The 13,810-nt window shown below is 35.4% G+C and overlaps 1 protein-coding gene across 1 annotated transcript in view; it reads right to left on the bottom strand.

The window, feature by feature from the left end:
- Positions 1–13,167, bottom strand: part of CNTN6 (contactin 6) — a 168,812-nt gene extending 155,645 nt beyond the window's left edge. Inside the window, 2 exon segments of the mRNA XM_047848967.1 lie at positions 5,981–6,156; positions 13,068–13,167. Coding sequence (XP_047704923.1) covers positions 5,981–6,122 — 142 coding nt within the window. The 5' untranslated portion in view covers positions 6,123–6,156; positions 13,068–13,167.
- Positions 13,168–13,810: the final 643 nt, after the last annotated feature.

Genomic DNA, 13,810 nt, shown 5'->3' with positions numbered 1-13,810 from the left:
ATTAAGAAAAGAAGAATGTGGCATTTTCAAACTATGATTTGTAAACAACTTCAAAATCCTTAACTACGTTCAAAATATTTCCATTATTCTGAGGATAAATACTGATGTCCCAGCCTTGGTCTATTATATTATAGTTGCATAGCCAGGTCTCTGCCGAGCAGTCCATTAACACCTCACAGTCACCCTTACCCTCTGCTCAACGTGTAATCAGTATTGTCCTGATATCAATTCTGTATGAAATGCATAATATTAACACCCCATTTTATGCGTGAATGAACACTTGTGCACAACGTCACAGTGAGTGGAGAATATACTCCAAACACAGTCATTTTGCCTCTGGTGCCTCTGCCTAAAAGCATCACACCATGATGGGTTTTTGTGTGCTTCTTTGGCATTTCATAGTATCACTCAATCATTCCACTTTTTACAGACTGGGTTTGGATATAAAGGGATTCCAAAATTTGGAAGTACCTGCCTTCAAATTATTTTGCAGACTCTTCCTAGAAAACTAGTCATTTCATGAACTTGGCTTTCATGCCTGGTCTTTTGTCAATCTCCTCAGATTTTCTCTGGTATTTGAGCTTGTTCACGTATCTGCTTTTCTTCTTGTTATCCTTTCCTTTTTTTTCTTTTTTTAAGTTTATTTATTTATTTTGAGAGAGAGAGAGAGAAAGAGAGAGAAAGAGAGAGAGAGAGAGAGAGAGAGAGAGAGAGAGAGAGAGCAAGAGAGGAACAGAGAGGGGGACAGAGGATCAGAAGTGGGCTCTATGCTGACAGCAGAGCAGGGCTCAAACTCAAAAGCCGTGAGGTCATGACCTGAGATGAAGTCAGGCGCTTAATTGCCTGAATCACCCAGGTGCCCCTGCTCTCCTTTGGATCTGAATGTTCTTTCATTCACCTGTGTTTGGAAAACAAACTAGTATTTCAAGGCTTAATTCAAGCCCCCATTCCCTTTGGAATACTTCTATTGCCCTCTCTCCAATCCAGGCAAACATTATGATTCCCCACTCTGGGCTCCATTGTAGGTTAGGTCTACTTCTCTCACTTCACCTGATACCTTTTTTAAGGAGGTGCGATAGGTGGTAGGAATGTGGATTCTACATTCTGATTGCATGGATTTAAACACGGACTCTGCCACTTATTGGTTGTGTGATATAGTGTGGGTTAGTTAATCCTTCTATGCCTCAATCTGCTCATCTGAAAATTACCTCATAGGGTTATTGTCAGGTTCACTGGAATCAATTTACTTAAAGAGTTTAAAATAATGCCTGCTGTCTAATATGTACTATACAGATGTTAGCAATTTCTTTCTTTCCTGTTTTTTTTAAGGTTTCACCTGTCTGCTCTGTGAAGACAGGGAGTAGCTATTTCTTATCTATCATTTAATCTTTCAGCCCAAGCACAGAGCTAGATTCATATAAATAAGGTGTTTTCTGGGTGGTTGGCTTGAATAAATCAATGGTCAGTTAGGAGATTCTACTCCAGCTACTTTTTCCTCTGCAATAATGGGACAATATTATTTGAAAGGGTATCTGTGATTAAATATTAAACAATGCATAACCAAAAAGTCCTATTCATGAGTAACTCATTCCAAATGTTTATCTATTCATTGGTAGAGTTGCATTATTACAAGAATCTCAAAAAAATATATATATAGCTCAGTGAAATCACAGGTTTCTTTTAAAATACCTATCTTTTTTTCTCAAGGTTGACATTTTAAAGAGCAATGACAGATGCAATGTTCTCTCACACAAGTACAGAGTAATTCATTAACATACATATGAAAGGAAGAAGTCTACATTCAACCTTTACTACCAAAGTCCTTGAGAAATAAAAGAAATTCAAAGCAGCTACAAGTGTAGCTTGTAAAAAGTCAAACTGGTTTTATCATTCAAGAACACCAGGTTGGTAGCAGGAGCTATTTGGTAAATAGACACCTGCAGAATTTGCTTTAGGGTTGAGGTTGGGGGGAAAAAGGAAGAGCTTAAAATAAAAAATCTATCTGAGAATTTGGAATGACAGAATCTTATGTGGAAGAAGTGAAGGGGTCTGTTTTTGTAATCAAGTAATTCAAAACATACCTTTAATAAGTCTTGTCTTGGTCACAGAGCTGGTTAAGGACAGATTTGATTTGATTTGGAAAGACATTTCATGATAGATAGCTTTGTATACATGGACCACATTTCAGCATGGTTTCATGGTGGGATGAATCAGGATGAGGCAAAATGTTATGGGCTGAGTCTAAAATAAACTCTGAGGGTGTTTTTGAATTGCTGAACATCCAGATAAAAGTTACAAACAAAAGCCATCAATTATCTAGAGGTATGTACCTACAGAGTCTTTCCCAGGGACAGGTTAGGTTCTGAAAGGCTGTTCATAGTTCATTTGTTCTGAAGGTCAAAGTGACACTATACAATTGACTGCCAACCTGTAGGGAGCAGAGTTATTGATACAATTTTGTTTTGATGTGTATCTTTGTTCTTACTATAGAAATTCACATGAGTAGGGCTTCTGGACCTAACTTTTCTATCAATAAGTAGATAAAATACCTTATATTAAATGTCTTATATTAAATGTCTTACTTTGGGTTCCTTAGAAGCAGAGCCTAGGCAGACATTCAAGTCTGTATGATTTAGTGAGAGAACACTCCCAGGATAAAGGGAGGGACGGAAGCAGGAAAGCTCCGGGGAAGGAGCTAAACAAGATGGGGTTCTCAGCTGTTGTCCAGCTTTAGCCTGATCCCCTGGGGAGTCTGGGGCATAAGTGGTAAAAGAGGCGCAGCCGTGGTTGCTAAAAGCTGGAGATGGGCACACTGTCCATTTACAGGGATCTGGACAGGGTATCAACAGCATCTATCACCAGGATTATTGTGAAGTTTACTATCTTGAAGATACGGCTTAATATTTTCACAAGTACTATGCCAAGAGCAAATTAAATTTAAAAAGCACACATATTTTGTGTGGGCAGTGTTGGGGAAGGACTGACTACTATAAGATGAAAGGCATGAGTTTTAGAGTCTCTACTTTTATACTCAAGTTTCACCTGGTTTTCTAACAATGTACCTTTAAAAAAGCACCAATCTCTGTGAGGCTCAGGCTCTTAATCTGTGAAATAGGAACAACAATAGCATCTATCTCCTATGGTGGTTGCTGGGCTCAAGAAAGGTAACATATATATGTCAAAGCACCTAAAAGTCTTGAAAACAAGAGATGAAGAAACTCGTCTGGAGAAAGTGTAAAATGTAAATTAGAAGACCTTTCTATGAGTAACTGTAGCAGTTTGAAATATGTAAATGTTTGACCAAATTGAGGGAGGCAGTAAAAAATAACAAGAAGAATTAGAGCTTTCATTTCACAAATGCCTTTAAAGGATGGGGACTTTGCAATTATCTCCAGTAATCCAGGTCATTGTTCTATGGATAATGCTATAATTCCATTGAATAAATTTCTTAACAGAGGCTTACTATTGTTTACAGGTGGCCTGATTTTAACAGTAGACATTTGACAATGATAGAATTTGAACTCAGATCTGTCTGTATCGAAAATCTTACCATTCCACTACCATTGTTATCCTACATACCAAAAGCCTTTTCTACCAACATGGGCACTGTTGGGAATTTATGAAGGTGGTGGTGAGGAATTCAAATTTAATCGAAGACACAGGTCCTGTACTTTAGGAACTTTCCATTAGGCTGGAGACTAGCATTTAGACTACTTTCTCTGTACAAAGAACCAAAACAGATACTTAATAAAGAAACCTTACTCTTTTCTTTTAAGAATTATGATGAAGGAAAAAAAATCCATCTCTATTTCACTGAATTCTGATGATACTATTTAAAAAAAAAAACATAAAATTTACCATTTTAACCATTTAAAGTGCACAATTTAGTGGAATTGAGTAAATTCAGATTGTGTAATCATTACTACCATTCACCTCCATAACTTTATCATTATCCCAAACTGGAACTCTGTATTAATTAAAGTTAACTCCCAAATCTTCCTTCTACCCAGTCCCTGGGAGTCACCACTTTGCCCTCTGTCTCTATGAATTTTCCCTTCTAGTTACCTCAGTTATATTAAATCATACAATATTTGTCCTGTTGTGTCTGGCTTACTTCACTTAGCAGGATTTTTTCAAGGCTACACATGTTGTATCAGAATTTTATTCCATTTTTAAAGTAGGATAATATTCTATTCTACACGTACACACACGTACACACACACACACACACACACACACACACTACATTCAGGTTATTTCCACCTTTTAGCTACTCAGAATAATGCTGCTATAAGCATGGGTATATAAATATCTGTTCAAGTACTGCCTGCTTTTAAGTCTCTGAGGTAAATACATAGAAATGGAATTTCTGTGTCATGTGGTAATTCCATTAATTTTCTTCATGAACCGCTAGACTGTCTTTCAGTGACTCTACCAGTTTACATTCCTATCACCAATGCACAAATGTTCCAATTCTTCCACATCCTTGCAAACATTTGTTATTTTCTGTTTGTGTGTGTGTGTTTTACTAATAGCCATCCTAATGGGTATGAAGCAGTATCTTACTATAATTCTGATTTACATTTTCATAATGGTTAGTGATGTTGAGCGTGTTTTCATAGGAAAACTTATTCTTGATTAGATATGTCCCTTCTATCATTTTCTCTCTTGTTTTTTTTTCAAAATAGCCACAAGCCTTTGTTCATATTCCACCTATCTCCATAAACTTTTGCATTATCTATTTATGCATATATAACACATTCAAATACAATTAGCAATGCATGTGTGTACATACATGAGTGTCTGTGTATATATGACCACATGCATATATGTATGTGTGTATATACCTATATAATGCTTATATCTATCTATATCTATATTTATATCTGTATCTATATCATCTGTATCTATGACTAAATACACACACACACACACACACACACACACACACACACACACACACACATTCAGAAATAAGACTACCCCCAAAATGGCCAACCTAAAAGGAAATGGGTATGAAGCAAGGGATCTTTGGAACACAAGACTTGCAATGGCAGATAGACTCAATTCTTAATTCATGTATCTGTTGATGACTACATTGGTTCTGCAAGGTAGGCTTTGAACATATATTTTATTAGTAAAATTTCAAAACAATTACTCTTTCAAAGTAACAGAATATACCTTTCCATGAGCACTCAAGAGACTAATTGCTAACTCTTTGGCCCCCTGATATATCCTGTGAGGCAGGCGTGGGTAGAAGTGGGGTGGGGGAGGAGGTGTAAAGAGAAAAATTCAAGGCTTCTATTTCATCCATATCAACAAATATAATTAGTTTCAATCAAGGCTATCCCTGGATCCAATATGAAACATTTCAGTCCCCGGAAACCCTATGTATAAAGGATATAAGAAGCCATATGTCTATTGTTCATCTGCTAATGTCTTCAAATGTCACCAAGGTAATTACTTGGATGACATTTATGTGATGCAGCTGGACATTGTTACAGTTAATATAAAGTCTGCCTTTGGCAACCACTTTATTTCCACCTACATCTAACTGTGGGTGTATGATCACATTTCCTGGGAGAACATCCACCTCCCCAAAAAGACATCTCTGCCCTCAGCTTTTTTTTCCTGTGCTCTGCACACTAATATATAATGAAAAAGAAGAAGGGAAAAAAAGAAAGAAAGAAAAACAGTAATGTGTCATATATATTTTTCTTAAAATTTATATCTGAAACTTTTAGAGATATTTCTCAACATAATTTATCAAATATAATAACAGTTATTTTCTTCCTTTTTTTGAAGAAGATTTTGACTATCCCTAGGAGTATGGATTCATTAAATGCATGCTGTCAAAACTTTTTACCTCCATAAATAATCACCCTCAAAGAACAGATGACTGGCAAAGCTAATATTTTAATATGAACAAAAATATTGTATTAAACAAACACAGGGATTAAATTTCCCCCCACAAACTCACATGCAAACTGGAGCTTCGCCTTCCGACTCAGTATTGTCCCCAGAGTGTTGGTGGCCAGGCACTGGTACATGCCAATATCTTGATCTGTGCGGGGACTACTGATTGCCAAATTGCCTTCATCCAACCTGTAGTGATAACTCATGGTAAAATCAATATCTGTGCCATTTTGCTTCCACCTTCAAGGGAAAAAAAATCAAATTATGTTAGAATATACAGAGTTGACCATTCCTTGTATTAAACAACAGGCAGCTGTACTACTAAGACCATGTATGTACGGATGTATATATTTACGTATTTATTTATTTGCTAGTACCATTTAAATCAGCAACAACAAACATGGTTACATGTGAAGACAATCCTTCAGTTTCACCAAAGATGACTGTATTTAGGAACTCAGCGATATCAACAACTAGGTTATTTGAAGGATCTTCCACTCTTGATGAATCACAAACATTCACCCAGATGTGTACAAGAAGGCAACATAACTCTTGAAATGAGAAATAAAACTGAGACATTCAGTCAATAATACTGGCCATTCTATTCCTTTAGTGACTTTTCAAATAACATATACTATACCTGAACACCCACAACCGATACTGCAAAATTGGACGTTGAAAATGATTTAGAGATAGAAATACGAGAAGCGTATATTACAAATTGCATAAAGAAAGCCAGTAAAGATTTTACAATGCCAATTTGAGGCTGATAATAAAACAATAATAACCCACCTACTTTGGAACATGATTGTCTCTGTGAGTCTCTTACTTGGAAAATTAACCATGCAGAATATATTTCAACAGTACTTACAAATGCCAAACTAAAATTATTCTTTAATAAAACAAATGCAGTTTGAGAGATTTTATTTTAGGCAGAAAATAGTCTCTTGACTTACCTATTAGCCAACTATAGGTACATGAATTAAGTAGCAGAAGGGCCTTACAGTTATATTTATTTTCAAAGAATGATGTTTTAGAAATTCCACTTGGTCATTTTAAGGTGAATGAATACCCAGTAATTATCTTTAATCAAACCCAGTTCCTCCATGTTTCACCCCCTTTCTTCAAAATATCCAAACATTTTGAAGTATAAGTGTTGCATATTTAGTTAGATATATTCCTAGCTGTGTGTAGTCATAGAAATCATTTAGGAAGAAAGACACTTAAAAATATTGAATTAAGACAATCAGTCTTTTAGAAAAACAAATGAATGGCTTTTTCTAATGGAACATAGCCAATGTCCAAAACATGTACTTTCAGGATTTATGCCAGCTTTGCTGTTATTTTCCCCTTCATGCTAAGATCGTATTAAAAATATTTTGAAGAGGGTGGATAACTGTAAGAAAAAAATTACATTTTATAATGTTATTCTAAGTGTCATTGACTTTTTTAGGAGCATCTTGAAATATCCAAGGTAGAGATTATGGTAAATGTCTACTGTAGTATGAAAGAAATACAGACATAGGTAATCCTCTACCCTATTCAAACAGGTAAGTGATTGATCAAATATAAAATCAATCAGAGGTTTTTGATAAACTCTGCCGCTTTAAAATTATTTAGCCAATTCTTGTGTACCTCAAGTTCTTTTTAACAAAAAGAAGTTGAAAGAAAACAGCCAAAAACAGTACACTTTCTGTCAAATCTTTTTTCTAGAGAAATTTGTACAGTTTTTTGTTCTCAATATTAAAAATCAAATATAGAAACATTTTCTGTCTTTAGGCCTTTCTCAAGATTCCAATATTCTCCTTACCAGCTTTATAATACTGTCTTTCACAATTTGCTTACAGGGCATGATCTTTGGACCTCTATGTTCCCTTTCATTTTCAAAGCAAAGGATATACCACACTTAGTTTGCCAGCTCTCTTTAATTTTGGAATCAATCGCTGAAATAACTGCTGTCATCATTACATGCTCCTAATTAAGCTCAGTAATTGTTTTTCAACACAAATTCAAAGTTGTTGGCTTAGCTGCAGCAAATGAATTTTTCACAGTATCCCCATAATCATTCTAATCACTGTGGTACAATGATTATTAAACTGTGCATATAGATCAGGGGTTCAACTCTTGGTGTGGGCTTTGTCCTAATTAATATGTTTAAATCAATGGAGAAATAGTATTAATGATTTCCAGTGATTGTCATAAACACATTACTGATAGGATTGCAGACCCAGGAGAATTTTCCTATAATGCAAAGTAGGAAATTTGCTTTAAATGACTATTTTAAGCATCTGCATTAATATCATATTAATTCCAGGAAACATAATGAATTTGAACTAAAATCTTGACCTTTTTCTGGGGAACATCCTTTAATATTAAGTAATTAAGCCCTGTATCAAGAATATAATGGCTGGGGGGGGGGATGTTTATTGTCCTTAGACAATATACGTATGTGTGTATGTGTTTCAGAACTGGACCTTGCTACATTAAGTGTTTGTTAAAGTGCTTATTTCCGAGCCCATCCCTAAATTTCTGAAGGAGAACTCCAAAATCTAAAATTGTAACGGTCTCTCTGGGTGATTGTAATGTGTACTAAATTTGATTCCATTGACCTTGGCCTATACCAACAGTCCTAGGTCTAGCTTTGACATTCCCTTCCTGTGTATCCCTGGATGAGTCATCTAATTTTTCCAGAAGTCATATCCATTAATCATAAAATCTGCACAATTATATATATCCTGCTTTATCCCATGGGATAAAGAAGGCATCTTATTAAGAAGATGACGTGAGAAAATGAAAAGAATAGAAGGCAGAAGGACAACTTCTATGATTTTTATTCAAAGACACCTTGCGCCTGGGTGGCTCAGCTGGTTAAGCGTCCGACTTTGCTCAGGTCATGATCTCACTGTTCCTGCGTTGAAGCCCCACAGTGGGCTCTGTGTTGACAGCTCAGAACCTGGAGCCTGCTTCAGATTCTTTGTGTCCCTCTCTCTGCTCCTCCCCCACTCACACTCTGTCTCTGTTTCTTTCTCAAAAATAAATAAACATTAAAAAATTTAAAAAAAAAAGACACCTAGACCTCAGACTTAAGACCTCATGACTAGAGCAGAGTAGACTAAGTTAAAAAAATCTCCTCTGGTGATCCGGTCAAGAGGAGATCTGCCAGAAATCCTCTATGACATTTGCAGATGTACTTCTGATATAGTTTATTCTGTGTACAAATCATTTACATAGGTGTTGCTTCACTTTCCCAAATAAAATATATATTCTGAGCTAGAAGTAAACTCATGGCTATCCGATTATCTAAGACTTTTATTTAGAAGAAATACTACCCAAGTACCAACTTTATGTAATCCATTTTCCTTCCCTTTGCAAAGCTTCCTGGCTAGACTTTAATTCTCATGTGTTACTTGCCCCTTAAAAAAATTTAGAGTGATTCTTTCCATGGGAAAGTTTTGTTCAAACTTACCTAAATTTCTATATCTTCATGCTTGCACTGAAACCTTGTTTGTGAAGGTGTTTACTGCACTGGAAGTGACTAGAAGACAAGTTGCTTTTAAAATGTTTCCAAAGTTATGCTTTATATATAACTTATTTTCTGCTATGAGATTTTTTTCCCTAAAAGGAAATTACTAAAAGAAGTTACTAAAATCAACCACACCCTCACTTTATGGATAAGGAGGAAGTTAATGCCAGGAGAGAGAAATGATTATTCCAAGGTCACACAATGAATATCAGAACTGTGACTAGAAATGATCATTCCTTGCTTTAATCAATAGCTCTTTCCTGTGGCTTCACGGTATATCCAAATAATGTCAAATAATGTTAGAATCTGTATCATAAAGGTTTTCCTTCTATTATACACACACACACACACACACACACACACACATACAATCTAAGGTTATGAGTGAGTCTTTTTAATAAAATTTAAGTTAGAAAGGGTCATATTAAAACTAAAACTTTACATTTTGTTGCTAATGTGCATTATCTGAAATATCTCTGCCCTTTGCTTTATTATCATGAAAATTGGGCCTGAGTCTGCCATTTTCACATTAAAAACAAGTTCTTTTTTCACTCTCTTTCCAAAGCCTCTTGTCTATGAGTATTTTATGCTATGATATTACAGATGAGCTAAACCATGTTAAGGGGATTTGAAATAATAAGCTAATTACCTGTCTTTAGCCTACTAATTCACACATATCTTAGAAACAGAAGCCTTTAGCAACAGTGAAATTTGTAGTCTCTTCATTCAGAGTATTTCTTCATAGGTAAAAACTAATGAGTAAATTGTCATGAGAACCACTATCTTATATCCTTCTGCCTGTAATAAGCCAGTAGATATTTTTAATTAAGTGCAGAACTGATTGATAATTGTGGAAACAAATCTTTTCCTTTCCTTGCTTTTTCTGTTGTTTTTCTGTTTCTTTTCTTTTCTTTCTTTCTTTCTTTCTTTCTTTCTTTCTTTCTTTCTTTCTCTTTCTGTGCTTTTTGCTACCTGTTTTTCTATTCTTTCCTTACCTGTCTCCTTCCATCTTTCCTTTCTTTTTCTTTTCTCATTTTTCCTTCCCTTTCCTTTCTTTCTCTTTTCTTTCCTTTTTCCCCTCAATTCTAACCACGACATGGAACTGCACGCCACCATTCTCAAGAAAAATTCTCCAAACTTTCACTATTTGCAGACCACATGATACTCTAAATAAAAACCTGAAAGTCTCTACCAAAAAAAATTCTAAAACTAATACATGAATTCAGCAAAGTCGCAGGATATAAAATTAATGTACAGAAATCTGTTGTATTTCTATACACCAACAATGAAGCAGTAGAAAAAGAAATAAAACAATCAATCCCATTTACAAGTGCATCAAAAACTATACAATACTTGAGAATAAACCTAACCAAACAGGTAAAAAATCTACACTCTTAAACCTATAGAAAACTCATGAAAGAAACTGAAGAGGACACAACGGAATGGAAAAACATTCCACGCTCATGGATTGGAAGAATAAATATTGTTAAAATGTCTACACTACGCAAAGCACATTTAATGCAATCCCTATCAAAATACCACCAGCATTTTTCACAGAGCTAGAACAAAAAATTCTCAATTTGTATGGAATCACAAAAAGACCCCAAACAGCCAGAGGAATCTTGAAAAAAAAGCAAAGCTGGAGGCATCACAATTCTAGACTTCAAGCTATATTACAAAGCTATAGTCATCAAGACAGTGTGGTACTGGCACAAAAATAGACACATAGATCAATAGAACACAATAGAAAACCCAGAAATGCACCCACAATTATATGGTCAACTAATATTTGACAAAGCAGGAAATAATATCCAATGGAAAAAAGATAATCTTTTCAACAAATGGTACTGGGGAAACAGGATAGATAGCAACATGTAGAAGAATGAAATTGGACCACTTTTTTACACTATACATAAAAATACACTCAAAATGGATGAAAGACCTAAATGTGAGATAAGAAACTATCAAAATCCTAGAGGTGAACATAGGCAGCAACCTTTTTGACCTAGGCTGGAGCAACTTCTTAGTAGACCTGTCACCGGAAGCAAGGAAACTAAAGCAAAAATGAACTTCTGGGACTTCATCAAGATAAAAAGCTTCTGCACAGTGAAGGAAATAATCAAAAAAACTAAAAGGCAGTCTATGAAATGGGAGAAGATATTTGCAAATGACATATCTGATAATAATAACTTTAGTATCCAAAATCTAGAAAGAACTTACCAAACGCAACACCCAAAAAACAAATAAGCTAGTTAAGAAATGGGGAGAAGACATGAACCGACATTTTTCCAAGGAAGACATACAGATAGGTAACAGGCATATGAAAAACTGCTCAAATCACTCATAAGAAGAGAAATACAAATCAAAACTATGATGAGATACCACCTCACTGTCAGAATGCCTAAAATTAACAACACAGGAAACAAGAGATGTTGGCAAGAATGCATAGAAAAGGGAACCCTCTTGCACTGTTGATGGGAATGCAAACTAGTGCAGCCACTCTAGAAAACAGTATGGAGCTACCTCAAAAAGTTAAAAATAGAGGGTGACTGGGTGGCTCAGTTGGTTAAGGGTCTCACTCTTGATTTTGGCTCAGGTCATGGTCTCAAGGTTCCTGAGTTCAAGCCCCACATGGAGCTCTGCACTTACAGCATGAGACTTGCTTGGGATCCTCTCTCCCTCTTTCCCTACATCTCCCCCTCACACACACACACACACACACACACACACTCTCTCTCTCTCTCTCTCTCTCTTCTAAATAAATAAATAAATAGTTAAAAACATAACTAATACCCTATGACCCAGCAAGTACATTACTAGGTATTTACCTAAAGGATACAAAAATACCGATTTGAAGGAGTACATGCACCCCGCTGTTTATAGTAGCATTATCAAAAATAACCCAACTATGGAAAGAGCCCAAATGTCCATTAAAAAGAATGAACTCTTGCCTTTTGCAATAACATATATGAAGCTAGAATGTGTTATGCTAATAAGCAAAATAAATTAGAGAAAGACAGATACCACAATTTCACTCACACATGGAATTTAAGAAATAAAATAGATGTACATATGGGAGGGAGAAAAAAAAGAGAGAGGGAAACAAAGCATAAGAGACTCAAAGAGCACAAACTGAGGACTGATGGAAAGAGGTGCATGGGAGAAGGGTTAGATGGGTGATGGGTATTTAGGAGGGCATTTGTTATAATGAGCACTGAGTGTTATATGTAAGGAATGAATCACTGAATTGTACTCACACTAGTATTGTACTGTATGTTAACTAAATGGAATTTAAATAAAAATTTGAAAAGGAAAAAAAATCACTCTTCTAAGTCATCCTAATGAATAAGACAGAGATCTAACAATGGTTCCTGGGTTGGGAGTAGGGTAGTGGAAAGTGGCAACACTTGAGGATATTGAAAATATATAGCATTTTTTTTTTCATTTGAGCGGTGGGTATCCAGCTCTTTACCTTTGTAAAAATTCATTGAGCTGCATCCTTCAAATTAGGTAATTCTAAACACTTTATTGTGTGCATGTTTTACTTCAAAGACAATAAATAAATAAATAAATAAATAAATAAATAAATAAATAAACAAACAGTGTGATGTCAGAAGTATGACTTTACCTATAACTGGGTGAAGGGTAACCAGTGGCAGCACAATTCAGGATGATTTCAGATTTTGATAAATCCAAAGGAAAAACAATGTCTTGTGGCTCCTGGGTAAAAACAGGACGGCTCAAAAGACCAGTACCTGAAAAAAGAGAAGAGTAACACCATATGAAAACATTTGATCCTGCTTTGAATGCAACTGTGTATTAGATATGAAGTCAATACACTTTTAACTTTTATTTTGAAACTATCTCAAAAACATAGAAAATCTTGCAAGAATAATACAAGGAAATATTTTTTCTGAACCCCTCTGGATCATTTCACAAACCAATGCCCCAACACCCCTAAAAACTTTTATATTTCCTAAAAAGGACATTCTTTTACATAACTACAATAAAGCCATCAAAATAAAAAAAATGAACATTGACTGAGTACTAGTGTCTAATCCTCAGGCCCCACTTTAACCTTTTTCCTAGTAAAATCTTTCACAGCAAAAGTACCCAGTCGAGAGTTACAGATTTTATTTAATCGTTGTATATTTTCAGTCTCCTTCAGTGTGGAACCGTTCTCTAATCTTTCCTTGATTTTTCTGACTTTGACATTGCTGAAGATTACAAGGCTGTGATCTGGTCAAGTTTCACTCAGTTTGGGCTTGTCTGAGCAGTCAGCTACCAAGAACAGGGTAGGGGTCCTGGTAGGAGCTGTATGTTGAAGGTGCAGGTAATAAAAAAGGTCTATAAAGACTTTTAAAAACAATA

Source organism: Prionailurus viverrinus, chromosome A2 (genome assembly GCF_022837055.1).
Source record: "Prionailurus viverrinus isolate Anna chromosome A2, UM_Priviv_1.0, whole genome shotgun sequence".
In the NCBI taxonomy this organism is placed as follows: domain Eukaryota; kingdom Metazoa; phylum Chordata; class Mammalia; order Carnivora; family Felidae; genus Prionailurus; species Prionailurus viverrinus.
This window is presented reverse-complemented; position numbering and strand designations above follow the sequence as displayed.